Raw genomic sequence first — 13839 nt, 5'->3', positions numbered from 1 at the left:
TTGAATTGCTCATAAATGTGACATGCTGGCAGTTCTGCTGCTCAGTCAGAGGAACTTGTTTCTGATTCTTAAGAGTTGGAAATGTCTGCTTGCCTCTTTATAGCTTAGTCACTTTAGTTTTATGGCTTGTCCAGTAAGAGAAGTAGTCTTACTGTAAACAGAAAGAAATTGAATTAGTCTGCCTGATGATTTAACTTACAACATAAAAGTAGCTTCTTAAATCATAGTTCTTTGCTCTTGAAGCCTCCTGTTTGGCTTACATAAAAAGAACTACGAGAGTTCACATTTCTTATATTTAATTTAAGGAAAATACACAAATGCTTTATTTAGGCTCATTTTGGATGTGCCCATTATTCATCAGACAATTCACTGACCCTTGTCTGTCAGAGAAATCTCAACAATAAGAAAGCAATCATTGAGTTAAGAAACCATCATCTTTTTTCCTGCTATATAGAAGTTTTTTCTTGTTACATTAGTTATATAAAAAGTCAGCTAGATTGTGTGTCAGAAGTCTCATGGAGAAAGGAGCCTGCAGAGTATGCTAAATTTTAACCTGTTCCTCCTCCTGAAAAATAATAGCTTAAAAATGCATTAATGCAACTGTTAGTGTTACCAAACTCCCCTGTCATGGACTCAAGCTGAGCTGTTTATGTGGTTGCAAATTCAAGCTGAATTTACTCAAATGGCACCTTTTCAATCCTGTTATTTTTATGGAATTTACCAAAACAAATTTACTTGAACCTGTGAAACCACTAAAACATGAGGGCTGTAACAGATAGAACAGTTGATTTCTTTTCCATATATTTATACAAGTGAGACAGAAGTAGTCTGTAACTGCTGGTGGTAGAGAAAGATCAGTGAGAGAGTTTTATGATCAAATGGCTTGTTCCTAAGCAATCTATGCTGCAGATCTAACAGAGTGACAGTTGACACTGTCTTTGTGCTTGTGATCATTTTGCTTGTTTCCAGTATCTGCAATCACATTTGGAAATGTGTTGCCTTCAGGCCTAGCGTAAGCATTAAAAGAAGCACTTTACTGTTTAAACATGGGACAGCCTTAACGCACAACATTAATTTGCAGTGAATGCTCATTATATTTTATATATGTTTAAAGAGTAGAAGAAACACTACAAGAGTAGTGCTTAATTTATTCTCCTTGTATCTATGAACACATCAAATTAATGGTCATTTGGGTTGCCTGTGTGTGAAGAGGAACAGAGGGTCTCTGGCAAAGGATGTTAGAGTAATGCAAATGAGCTCCTTAAGCTTTTTGTGTTTAATGAAGACTGTGTGAAGCCTGGAACTTGGTAATTCTATGCCTAACATCATGATTTGTTTTTGAAACTTCAGTATTCAAACTTGTCGGTCTGGATTCTCATCATATTTTGTTCTTTGTGCTAATCCTTTCATAACCTGTATTGCATGTAGTTCACTGGTTATTAGTTGTTTTTTATTGTTGTTATTATTATGAGTTTACTGCTTGCTTCATTCTAAATCAAGCCACTACAACCTTATCAAACGAGACTCTTGATAAATACCTTGTTTCAGTGTCTACTGAAGATATAACTTGGACAAGTCACTTAGGACTGTGACACTGCCCTGATGTGCCTTAAGTGTCTTAATACTGTGCCACAATACATGTATAACATTTATATAAGACTTTCAGCAGAAACTGAAACACAAGAGGTTCCCTGTGAATATCAGGAAACATGTTTTTGCTATTAGGGTGACTGAGCACTGCAGTGATTACCCAGAGACATTGTGCAGTCTGCCCATGGAGATATTCAAAATCTATCTGTACATGCTCCAGGCTCTGGTTTGAGCAGGAGGGTTGGACCAGATGACTTCCAGAGCTCCCTCCACATGGGTCTCTTCCAGCCTCAACCATCCTCTGATTCTGTGAACTTTCACTGACAGCTTCATGAAAACACAACCCCTTGACTATTTGGAGCACTTTGCATGAAAAGAACAGGGAAAAGGAAAGCTTTTCTTTCTTAGGGCCTCTGCCCTACAACTGCAGACCCAGGATGACTTCTGTACAACAATAGGAGTAATTCCAGAAAAAACAAACCCTGAGCTGGCTGGAGAACTGCTGCTCTGTACTACCTGGTCTGAGGACACAGTCAATACAAATTTTAACTATTTGAGGACTGCCTCTGAATGATACAAAAAACTGACTTAAAATACCTGTGGTGAGGTCAGATTGAGACTAGGTAGTGATTGAGGAAGACCGCCCTTCAGAGGAGAAGCAGAACAAAAAGGCAGAGTAGTTATTTTTTTCCATTTGCTTGGTGAGCTGATCAGATTTACTAGTGGTCAGTTGAAGGAAGATGATAGAATATGGGAGATTCTGAGCCTTGGACACTTTTGTCCAAGGACTTTTTTGATTCAAACTACTGAGAGCCATTTCATTAAGCTATTGTTCTGATTAGATTAAAATATTAAAGTGAGTAAATGAAGCTAGAAAAATACGAGTGGAAGAACAATTAAAGTAGGCATCCTTGATATCCTGATCATATGGTTATACTTGTATATTTGATAACCATCTTTTAAAACTCTTGCTATTAATGCCATTACAAGGGTCATGTAACACTGGCTGAAACAAACAGTTCCCCATTTGCTGTTGACTTACCATTAAAGAGCAAATAGAATTCCATTTATGTACACAGAGTGATTTTAACCTTCTCTGTGCCTGCCACCATGGTCTAGGAGCGTAGTTTAGAGTGAAAGCATCACTCTAAGTAACTTAATGATATTGAAATTAAAATATACAATCGAATTTACAAGGCTAGGAATGAATCTTCTGTTAGCACTTTATGCTACATTAAGGATGTAATTATTGATTCACCATGCAAAGTCTATTAGGCTCCTCAACCCCACCCCCTGCTTTCACACAGATGGTGTTGCAAATCACTTCTCAATGGTCACCTGCTTGAAAGGAGAGTTTCATATGCAAAGTGGTATTCTTTGTTTAGTTTTGATAGCTTGCAAGATATAAAATGAGGCAGCTATTTAAATTTGTTGTTACAACACTTGGGCTGGGTACACAAGATTAAATAAAAAGAAAATTAGGAAGCAGATGTTTGTGGCTTAACAGAAGAATTGTGCTAAAAGATGCTCTTCGTTACTGCTGGATATGAGTAATTTTACTAAGGCAACTGTTTCCTTAATCAAGAAAAAAACTCAAACCTCTGAGATGACATCCAGATGTTTTCTGTATCGCTTCACAATATAATGAGTTTCCATTGTATGTGCCATATTTTTAATTTCATTCCTATTTACTTACATTCAATACATTTTCAAATACATGTATCATCTTCCTGAACTGTAGAAGACCTGAGGACTAAATACGTGATATATTTTGTACTCTTGACATCCTTGCCTGGTGTTAGTCTATGAGTTTCTTCTAGGGCTGACTGTGTCTCTCACCAGCATCCAAGAATATCAATGTCAGATTTCCATAGGTTGGAAAGGGTTTATTTTTTGGGGGACAGAGGGGTCTTGGGAAGGAGCTTTTTAGTGCTGGTGTCTGTTAATACTTTAGTACACCATATAGTTTTATGGTGCCTCTTACAGTGCTGCCTGTTGTTCAAAGCAGGACATACCATTGTGTTAATACATATATAGTGGGTTAATATCCAACTATATGGATATTGGGTAAAAACGGATATTTAAAACTTCGAGTAGCTCTTAGGTGTGGGCTTAGTCCTCCATCATGGGCTGCTGACACTTATAATGCCTGTTAGCTTGCCATCTGACCTTGCTGAAAAAAACAAGCTTTATTTGACTGAAGACCCAATTTTCCAGGCTTTCTGTTGCTGATAGGATGCAAAACTGGCATCCCAAATCTTTGACACTGATTTACTGATGCTGAGCTGTTTCATAATTTATGTATTTGGGGTGGTGTGGTATTTCAGAGTCTTAAGGTTTGAGCATAGTTTTTGTAGGTGTTAGGCTTGTTACCTGTATTTTGTGCCTCAGGAGCCAGTTACCAGCACGCAGGTAATCTGTACATATGCAGCAAATCCAGCTTGTTACTCTTCGTACATTCTGTGTATTGCACCTCTTGAAAAATTAGGGCTGCCCTGAGCTTGGGGTGAGGAATTCTCAAAGGCTTTTATAAGTAACATGTTCCTTCTGTTATTACAGACAATCATTAAAGTTTGTTTACTACATTCATCACCGCCTTTTCTTGAATTATCACAGCACAGATATTATTAAATGGTTGGTTCATGAACTTTCCAGCTGCTAATGGGTTGTAGCTAAGATTGTAGTTGTTCAAGTATGCATAAGCTATAAAAAAACTTATGCTTTCTTGACATTAGTAGATAAATTAGCAGTTACTTTTTCTCTTGTGGTCTAAAAGTTCTTCCTGTTAAATAGTCCTCGGAGTTTGTCTGTGTAAGCAATCTTAAATGCACATGAATAACACGAAGTGAAGTAACTAAATATAACAGGAACAAACTCTTCCTTTATGATTTTTTAGTTCTGCAATTATTTAGAAATTCATTCCTTTATTTGAGTTTTAAAGTCTGCAAGTCAGATATGGATAGGTTACTGTACATTAATATTTCTTTGGTTTATGCCTGGTGTTCTTTCTGATAGTTTGTACCATTTATTACTAGCCTTCCTAAAATAAGATTTTCAAACACAGTAGATCTACTTAGAAATTCTTTCGTTAAAAAACAACTGAAGTAATTACACACATTAGCTACTGCTGATAACTTGAGGGTGTTTATGCTTGTTGCTATGTGCATTTGGATGAAACCTGGAAATCTCTCACTAATCCAGTTACTTCCATTTGATTAATTTCTCTACAGTCTTTTCTAAAGAGGGGATACTCTTCATGGTATTATGTGAGTTCTTTGGTACAATAGTCAGCTAGAAAAGAAAACTAATTTTCTTGCTATCAGTGAAATCATAAAAAAAGGCTAATTGAATAAAAGAAGGTATTTTTAAATTTTATTTTTTTAATCTAATATACTTTTTGTAATAAGCATCGTTTTAAAGTGGATTTTCTTCTATGATCTGGCGACCAGGATACTGGACTATTCTGGAAAGGGCAGTACAAATGTAAAAGCTTATCCATCTTTGTTACTTCCTTCAGTTATGAACAAGACGTACTGTTCTAGCAGTTTGCAGGTGAAATAGAACTGTTGCTCACAGATACCACAAGCTCCTTGAATCTCTTCAGTAATTTATTTACCTACTTCTACAGTCACTACTTTCAAAAGCTGGAAACTTATGTGCACCTTCCTAAATCGCCCCATCATCTTGGGTGGTGAGAGCTTTCGCAAGGTTTGGGTGCTCTGATGTCTGCTGCTGGCACAGATGTGTCACATATAAGCTTTGGATTCCCACACTGAAGATCTCATAATAAATGAGAACAACCCTGTGGTTGTTTCAGCCTTGAATTGGGATCCTCTTTTACCACAGGATCTATATTTTCCATGCTGTCTCCACTGAAAACCATTTGTCTTTTAACACGTTCCAGCCCAGCACTGTATGATGGCAGATGCTGGGCAGGATTGTGAGAATGGCTGCAGATTGTCATTATTTTTGAATGAGATATACCTCCTGCTTTATTCAGCTGTGATACTGTTTATATGTGTGAGGGGGAGATCTGTGTGAAAACTAGCTACTTTGAGAATTTTAATGAGGGGAACATCGGAGATTATTTCCCAAACTAAGTAGATTTTTTAATTTATTCATTTTCTTGGGATTACTGATGTTTCCTAACCCAAAGACACCCCTGTGTCATGCTGTGTAACAGCTTCACTTGTGCTTCCTCTGTTGATATTCCAATGGGCTAGGAACAAGACCAGTTGTACCATGCTAATCTCCAGGAAGGGGGTGTCTTTTTTTATTCTTAATAAAATAAAATGCTGCTCTGTCCAGTTAATATTTGCATGTGAAGGTGTGGCAACCCCTTTGCGAAGGAGCTAAAGCACATTGTGTTTCTTCTCATGGTGCTTTTACAGAATTGATGCCAATTTAAATTTCCAACACAGAGTCATCTCTTTGCTGCTGGGGGTCTGGCTGTGCCTGAAATGCCCTAAGGGTGCCCTTGGCTTGGCCAGTACAGAAAGAGGGGTGCCTCAAGGTGTGTAGTGCAGAACCCCCCTCATTGCCTCTCTAGGGAAACTCCCCACATCCAGCCAATCTTTGGAGCTCTATCTTGGTGCAACTCCAGGAGAACCAGGTCTCAGCCATCAGTGACACTCTGGTCTTGGGGACTGAGGGGAGGCTTATCAGCTTTGAGCAAAGTTGTGCAGATGGGCAAAGGTGCTTGCAAACTGAAAAGCCTACCCAGAGTGGTGAAGAACGTGATGCTGACTGGTATCAGTGTGTGTCCTTGTATTAATTGTTCTGGCTAGTCTTTGACCACTATAGGTGTAGCCTCAAGTGAAGCCACTTGTTTTTAATGCACTGTCCTCCTCTTCTGTGTTCTGGTAGGAAGACTTGAGCTTGGGTGCAGTCCTGGGCTGGACGTGGGCTCATGCGTTTGTGTGGCAATTCACATGCTTAAGTCCAGCAGGAGCAGGGCTGGCCCGGAGCTAGTGAAGTGGTCTTGCACACAGTCTGTTTCCTGGGGAAAATGCTCAAAACACACTCCCAGCACTTCTGGATCTGAATGTACAAAAATACTACTACAGCTTTGAAAGTCCTCAATGAAGTCCATTTGGCTTCTTTTGTTGGTACTTATTATCACACTGACATGACTCATTACAATGCTTCTTTCCAGAAATGTTATTAACTGTCTTACCTTTTAGTGCAGAAAATTCATAACTAACTTGGCTCAGCCAGGAGTGAGGACTGAATGAAATTAAACTCAAAGCCACCTGCTAATGTCAAGGTGATGGTAACTGTGAAAGCAGTAATTGCTGCTGAATTAATGTCAGCTTCTGGGTAACTTACTCAGGTGTCATAAACACTGAAAATGTATTATAGGAAATAATTTCAAGTAATGTGGCACTTAGGTGTGGTATCACTAGGTATTGCAAATAGTGGCAGAATTAAACTTACACTATTTCAAGTATTATAGTATGTCAGGTGGAGTACCACAATTTTTGTAGCATTTCTAATCTTTCATTGTAAAAGTGAAACACATGTAAATATAACAAAAATACTGAATCGTCTTTCAGTAAAGAAGGTATTGTAATAAGCTCTTCTGAGAGAGTTATTTTGTTAGCAGATCACTTTGAACCCAAATCAACATTTGTTACGCTGGAAGGATTTCTATTCAGTGTTCTGAAGAGCAGCAAAGCGGCCTGTCCCTGTTCATTTGTCTGCTCTTGTTTTCTGCTTTTGCACTGAAATATTCATTCCTTACTCTACTGGGAAAGGCAGTCGGGTACAGGAAAGAAAGCAATAAATCTTACTTAGTGGCTTGTCAGTTTCTATCTGTAAATATAAAAACAAAAATAAGAAATGCTTAATTTGACAGAATTAGAAATGTTCAGGAAATTTCTTTGTCAATTGAAAAAAAATTAAAAAATAGTATTATTTGCTTTGTTGTTAATTTTTTACTTCTAGTTTCCTTCATATGGAGGACTTTTTAAAGCAGAATTCTGACTGTTGTTTAATTTATGATACTGTGCCATGTTATGCTCTTTTTTAATTAGACATGCCTCATATACAATTCTAAGATATTTCTTGTTTCCTATGTTTTCTTTTCTTCCTGATTAGCAACAGCAATTAAATCTACAATGAGGTAATCTAACATTTTCAAAGGGATTTGTCATTCCAGCCAAAGGAAACATTTTTGTTTATCCAGAGGAGATAACATTCTTGCACTATAATTAAAGCCAGTGCTCACCAGATGACAGGTCTGGTCTTAGCCCTGCAGTTGCATCTTTGCAGGCACATCCTCATTTCTCTGTGGGAATGCTATTTTCCCTAATAAGATTTGTTAATGGATGGGAGAGTCTGCAAGATCTGATTGATTGTGGCATTGGGTGTTCTAACATGAGCATTGCAGTGCTAGATGTATGATCTATTAGTTAGTTTATTCTCTCTTACTAAGAACAAAAATACTTATATGTATTTAAAAAATAATTAAGAATATCTAATGAGTGAGAATATGATGGGGGTTTTCCCTTGCTTGGTATGTTTGTTGCCCATGGAATGAACAGACAGTAACTGTGTGCAGCAATGAGGTGGATTTTGTGTTTTTGTATTACTTGTTCAAAGAATTGCTGGCTTGGAGTAATGGTGATGGTTGGAGTGACTTTTGTGTCTGTAAGACGCTCCGGGTTGGTAACTCAAAGGACAGTGAAGGTGCTGCTTTATTAACCCTGAGCTCATTTTAACATTTCACAGCCTACTAATATAAACAGAGATTGTGACTGAAAATGTTGTAACTCTGTCTTCTATATAATCTATTTATGATTATAGGAAGTATCTAACTTACTTTAGTGCTAATATTGAGCAGGACTTCAGTGCTAATTTTGAATAGGGCTACAGAGGAATTCACACTAATTTCATGGAGGAGTCCATTTTACACAGTGAGATTCAGTATTATAACTTTTAAAAATGTTAGTAATGCTTTAGAGTTTAAAAAGAGAATTATCTTACATTCAAAGCCTGGCAAAAATTAGCTTAGAGGGAAATGCTTGAGAAAGTATTTCATATCCTGCCCAACTTTATAGTGTTACATGCTGATCATTTCTGATCAGTATTTCTGACTGGTTTCAACGATCATTTTCTTTCCTGAATCACAATTACTCAGAATAATTTTCTTTGTTATGTTATGGCATCTAGCTGACTTAAATGTCAGTGAAATTTTTAGTGGTTTTGCTGCTTTTTAAGGGTAGTTGGAATACTTTCATCTGAATCCTCAGTTTAAAAGAAGGGACTGATGACGGTGTGGCTTACTCTGTGCATCACCTGATAAAGGGACTGCCGACATGTCAGGTAAATAACTCCACACTCCCTTTTCTTTAAAGAGTATGCAGTCTAGATATGATAGAACACTGGAGAAAGTGATGAAGACCTTGTGAGAGGTTTATAGACTTTTAGACTCGTAGGTAAATATTTAAACTAAATGCGGGTGAAGGGTGGGCTCAGGCATGGGACGGTGAAAGCTTCTGCCAGGTCTGATACAATTGGAATACTTCGTGTAAGTAATCCTTCATTACTGCTGGCTCACCATTCGTGAGGAAAAGCCAAGAAAGGTTCTCGAGGCTCCAAAGATAACTACTGGAATGGGAAATTTACTGTAGATATTTTCCTTTATTATATAATGTCTCTCATTTTTGTGCTCTGTCATTTCTGCCTTTGCTTTGTGCTTCTCAGCACAGCTGTTACCATTTGTGCTTACCACAGTGCTGACTTTACTGAATGAAAATCAGGGCTTGGCAAAAATTTGAAATTCATGTCAGAAGTGGAGATAAGAAGTTTCTGTTGTTTATTTACTTCTATTATCAAAAAAAAAAAAAAACAAAAAAAAACCACACCTTGTCCTGTACAATATTTATTTCTTGTCCAATACTAGAAGTTTCTGCAAAAGAAAAATAGCGTGAATGTTGTGGATGGTGTACAATAATTGCAGCACCTGCTTTGCCTATTTTTTCTTTAACTGTTAAAGCTGCAAATTGAGAAATAAAGTGGTTCCTTTATTAATCTTCCCCCTTTTACCCTTGCTGAAAGAGTATAATTTTACTGCATGAAGCTACTATTTATTGCGTTCAGTCATTCAGAGTGGTGTTGTATTCTTGTCATTCTTGTCTATACTGTTCTACTTAATAGATAGTGATTTGGCAGTCGGTTGTTCAGCCATGTTAAATTAGCCTTAGAGATAAAATTGGATAATGTTCATAGTTGACTTTTATTTTTAACTTTGGAAGGGGAAGAAAAATCACTAGCATACAGGAAAAGGTAGAGTTTTATGCTGTGCAGCAGGTTCTTCTACAGAAGTTCTGGGTCCTGGTGTGCCCATTCCTTAGGAGGATCATCATAGCCACTCTTCTGTCAATATTTCAATGTTTCAGGGCAGAGGTGCTAAACTAGGCTGATGAGCTGATCTCACGATATGTTGTGAAAGGCTGAGCGAGGTCTCTCTTGTGCTAAAAAACTAAAGGCTAGGTTTGGCTTCAACAGACCAAGGTGAAAAATGTGGCTGTGTAGTGAAACAAGGGGAAAGCTTGTGTTCTCATAGTGGGTTACTGTCTCTTGCTCCTCCCAAGGAAATCTGCTAAGAGGTAATTGTTCTACACCAACTGTTGTTGAGTGTTCCTCAAGGTTTTAACCCGTGGGGAGACTGAATTGTGTGCTGGATGAAGATCACAAATCCATAACTAATTCTAATCAGAATGCACACAATTGGTAAACCGGGAAGTTAAAAATATCATGGATTATGAAGCGATTTCCAAGCAAATTGTTTTCTCTGCTGCTTTGCTCCAAGTTTCTCCCAGCACTCACATGCAATCCACTTGAGAAAATTTTCTGACTCCAGCCATAATTTGGCTTGAAATTACTTAGCACCCTCAAAATATCTTATACTATAATTCCTTATCTTGAGATATATATCATATGAAGAGACCTTGGACTGGGATAGTTTGGAGTTTCTTTATGGTAACGTGATTATCCCAGAGTTTTATATTCACTCCTGATCACATATTTTCAATAGTAGAAAACCTTTATTCAATGTGGCTTTTAGGAACTGGGATTTTATGAATTGTATTTTATATGTGTGGAAAGAAACTTCTTCACTACCTTGTTTTGATCAGCAAATGTCTTTATGTATTCACATATGCGTGGCTACACCACAGGATGCATTGGATGTACAAGCTGATTTCTAATACATAAATAAATATAAATTCATCATAAATATGTCTGAGAAGAAAAAATTAATTGAAAGGAACCATTATTAGAAAGAGAGAACAATGAAGGTGACTTTGCTATTTTGACTACTACACCTGGGATAATCCCTTTCAGTGTTGCGCAAGATCCCAGTGTAATTCCAAGGAAATAGGCCTTAAACATCATCATATTGAAATCACTAAATAGATTTCTATATTTAAGTTGGAACAATATTGCTTCTAATTAAAAACTCTCTTAGTAGAGCGCTCAGTTCTCAAAAAATCAGATTAGTGTAACCTGAGCTGAGCTGGCAGTTGAAGGAAAGCAAAATCCTCTTTGTTTCAGCTTTTCAACTCATAAAAGTTCCTCTTGTTAAATTGTTTATCACTCTTGTGGGCATATGTTAAGCATTTGGGTTCCTTTTACTTCATGTTTTTAAAATGAAAGCTGAAACTCTTTAGATACTAAATATCAGTTAAGTCTCAGTTGTCTGCAGGGGTATATTCTAATTTTTTGATTAATTGTGGCAGTGACACTATCTGGGCATAAGCCAGCTGAGTCCATAAAGACTGTAGTGCTGCAAAATTATTTTTTCATTCGGTGGTGTGGGGGAGTGTTTTTGCCACAGACTACCCGTGCAGCAGATTGGCAATACAGCAGGTACATGGTGATGCAGCCCCGGCTCCCACAGCCTGCTGAGCCGCTGAAAGCAAAAGCGGCCTCGCAGAAAGCAAAGGCGGCCTTTCTGCGTCTGTGTCCCCACCGCTCCAACAGGAGGTGTTGCTCGGGGTAGGGAGCTGCCAGTGAGCAAACCTGGACACAGCAGCATGTCTGGCTCATGATCCCCACTCTGAGCCTGGCATATCTGACAGGGGCAACCGGGAGCGTGTAAGCTGCTCTGCGACATCCAGAGCAAGTCTGGCTGCACTCATGGCTCTGGTTTGGTGGGGTCGTGCCAGAGGCTGGTTATCTGGGCATTGTCACTGTGTGATCCTGCTATGTGAGTTCTCTTGTTATCAGCTGCAATGGAAAACAAGTCATGCTGCTTTGTTCCTTTGACATCATTCTAAAAGAGCAGGAATGCTTCATTGTGCTGAGGTGGCTTGTACCATGTGCTCAATAATGGTATTATTTAAATTAATTTAGTTGGAGCACCAACGCATTTTCCAACACTTGGTTTCTTCTTAACTTTCAGGTTTTCCGAAAAAAGGCAGTGGAGCTTGGAGAGAAATTGCTACCTGCTTTCAACACTCCCACTGGGATACCTTGGGCATTGCTTAACATCAAGAGGTAAAACAACTGTTTTTTGGTGACTAGAACATATAAAAATTATGTTGAACCCATCTTTACCACAGAATTATTGCAATTGCTGTACAGTTTTTGTCTTTTTTGGTTCTACAATTTAAATTGGGAAATTTAAGTGGATACATGTTGTGCATACAAGAATACACATAGAAATATATCTATTCATCTCACAACTGGCTGCGTTTTTGTCAGTTACATGTTCATCACTGAGGTCCTTAATTGCTTTTACCGTTGTTTTAGGTAGGGTAAGAGCAAAAGGGCATGTGCTACTCTGAAAGGATAAGTTTTCTATCCACCTTATTTTTATCTGTTCTCAAATGCACCATCAGCACGTCCTTCATATTGAGAAGCAAGAGCAATACCTGCAACAAGTGACTCACTGTTTTGTACCTTCTCCCAAGGAGTACTTTTGCTTTGAGCAGTTGTGGTTTGAAGGCAGCTGTGTGTTTGCTGTAGGAGATGCATGCTTTCCTGAAATCACTCTTGCCTCCAGATACGTCAGCAATTCCTTGGTCCATCTCAGGACTGCTAGCTGTGATGCTGTGCTGGTAAAGAAAATTCTTTCTTTGCACTGAGTGGGGAAGAATATTGAAAGTTACACGTGTGGGGTGTATTTGCGTATTCGTAAGGACACCTCAGCTTTCTTCATACTGCAAATAAACCCCAGCATCACTCATCACAAGAAAGTCAATCAGGAAGAATTTCACATGTGCATGTGTTGGTGGTGTGGTTTTTTTGCGTGGTTCCCTCCTTGGCAGTCAGCATCTTCCACTGTTCTTGATCTGTGTTTATGAGCACACCTTTCCCCACAGTGGGACATACATTGACGTGTTGCTTGATTGGCTGTGTTTGCTTCAGGCTACACAGTAAACTGCTCAGAGGCAGTCCTGCAGAAACTCCTGGCATGTCAGTTCAGACAGGCTTTTCTTCCACCTTCCTTTCGAACAGCAGTGAGGTAGAAGGCAAAAAAAGCACGTCCGTGTGCAGGAGCAGGAGGGAATTAGCAAATCCTGAACTTTCTCATCATTGAAGGGGCTGATTAACTGCTGCCTGGTGATGATTCTTGGACTTTGGTTAATTACATGCATGCTAATAATTTCTTCTCAACAGGCTTTAATGAGTTCTTCACAAATTCAATAGTACAACAGCTTGAGGTGTGTTGGTTATTTGTTTGTAAGCTGTTAGAAAAACTTCTGAATACAAAATGCTAGCATACGTTTGAAATTGCAACACAACAGTACCTTGCTCTACATAGTATATGTAAATGTGTTTAAAATATTCAGGCTAAAAATTTGTCTTTTATCTAAATCCCTGATTAACTTCTAAATAAATCAATGGTTTTTTGCATATAGCTCAAATTGTGTGATAGATCTTTATGGTTTTATTCCTACCTTCTCACAACAACTGCTACAGGGCACTACAGATGTCAGCCACAAACACTGCAAGGTGGTAATGCAAAAGGGATTCGTTTCTTACCTGGCATAAAAGTGGAAGAGGATCTGTGCTGAAATAATTTCTTTTGCTGTGGCAGAAAAACTTACATTAAATGCTGGGTTCTTGGTTATTCATTCTGAATCCTTCCATATCTGCCTAGGTTTGACCTTCAGTAGATGACTTTTCCATAATACTGTGAGTAAACAAATATGCTGTCATCCAGGCTTAGGAAATGCTAAGCCACTGAAGCCTACATATATTGCAGATCTAATACGCCTCATTTCTGATTAGTATTTT

The 13839-nt window shown here is 38.2% G+C and overlaps 1 protein-coding gene across 3 annotated transcripts in view; it reads left to right on the top strand.

Moving 5' to 3' along the window:
- MAN1A1 (mannosidase alpha class 1A member 1) overlaps positions 1-13839 on the top strand; it is a 148380-nt gene that overhangs the window by 71928 nt on the left and 62613 nt on the right. For all 3 annotated transcript variants that reach the window (XM_027634313.1, XM_027634311.1, XM_027634312.1), the window contains one exon: positions 11999-12093. In XM_027634313.1, coding sequence (XP_027490114.1) covers positions 11999-12093 — 95 coding nt within the window. The remainder of the gene's footprint in view (positions 1-11998; positions 12094-13839) is intronic.

Source organism: Corapipo altera, unplaced genomic scaffold, assembly GCF_003945725.1.
Source record: "Corapipo altera isolate COAL_440 unplaced genomic scaffold, ASM394572v1 2b, whole genome shotgun sequence".
NCBI lineage: Eukaryota > Metazoa > Chordata > Aves > Passeriformes > Pipridae > Corapipo > Corapipo altera.
The sequence above is the reverse complement of the archived record's forward strand: the minus strand, read 5'-3'. Positions and strand labels throughout refer to the sequence as shown.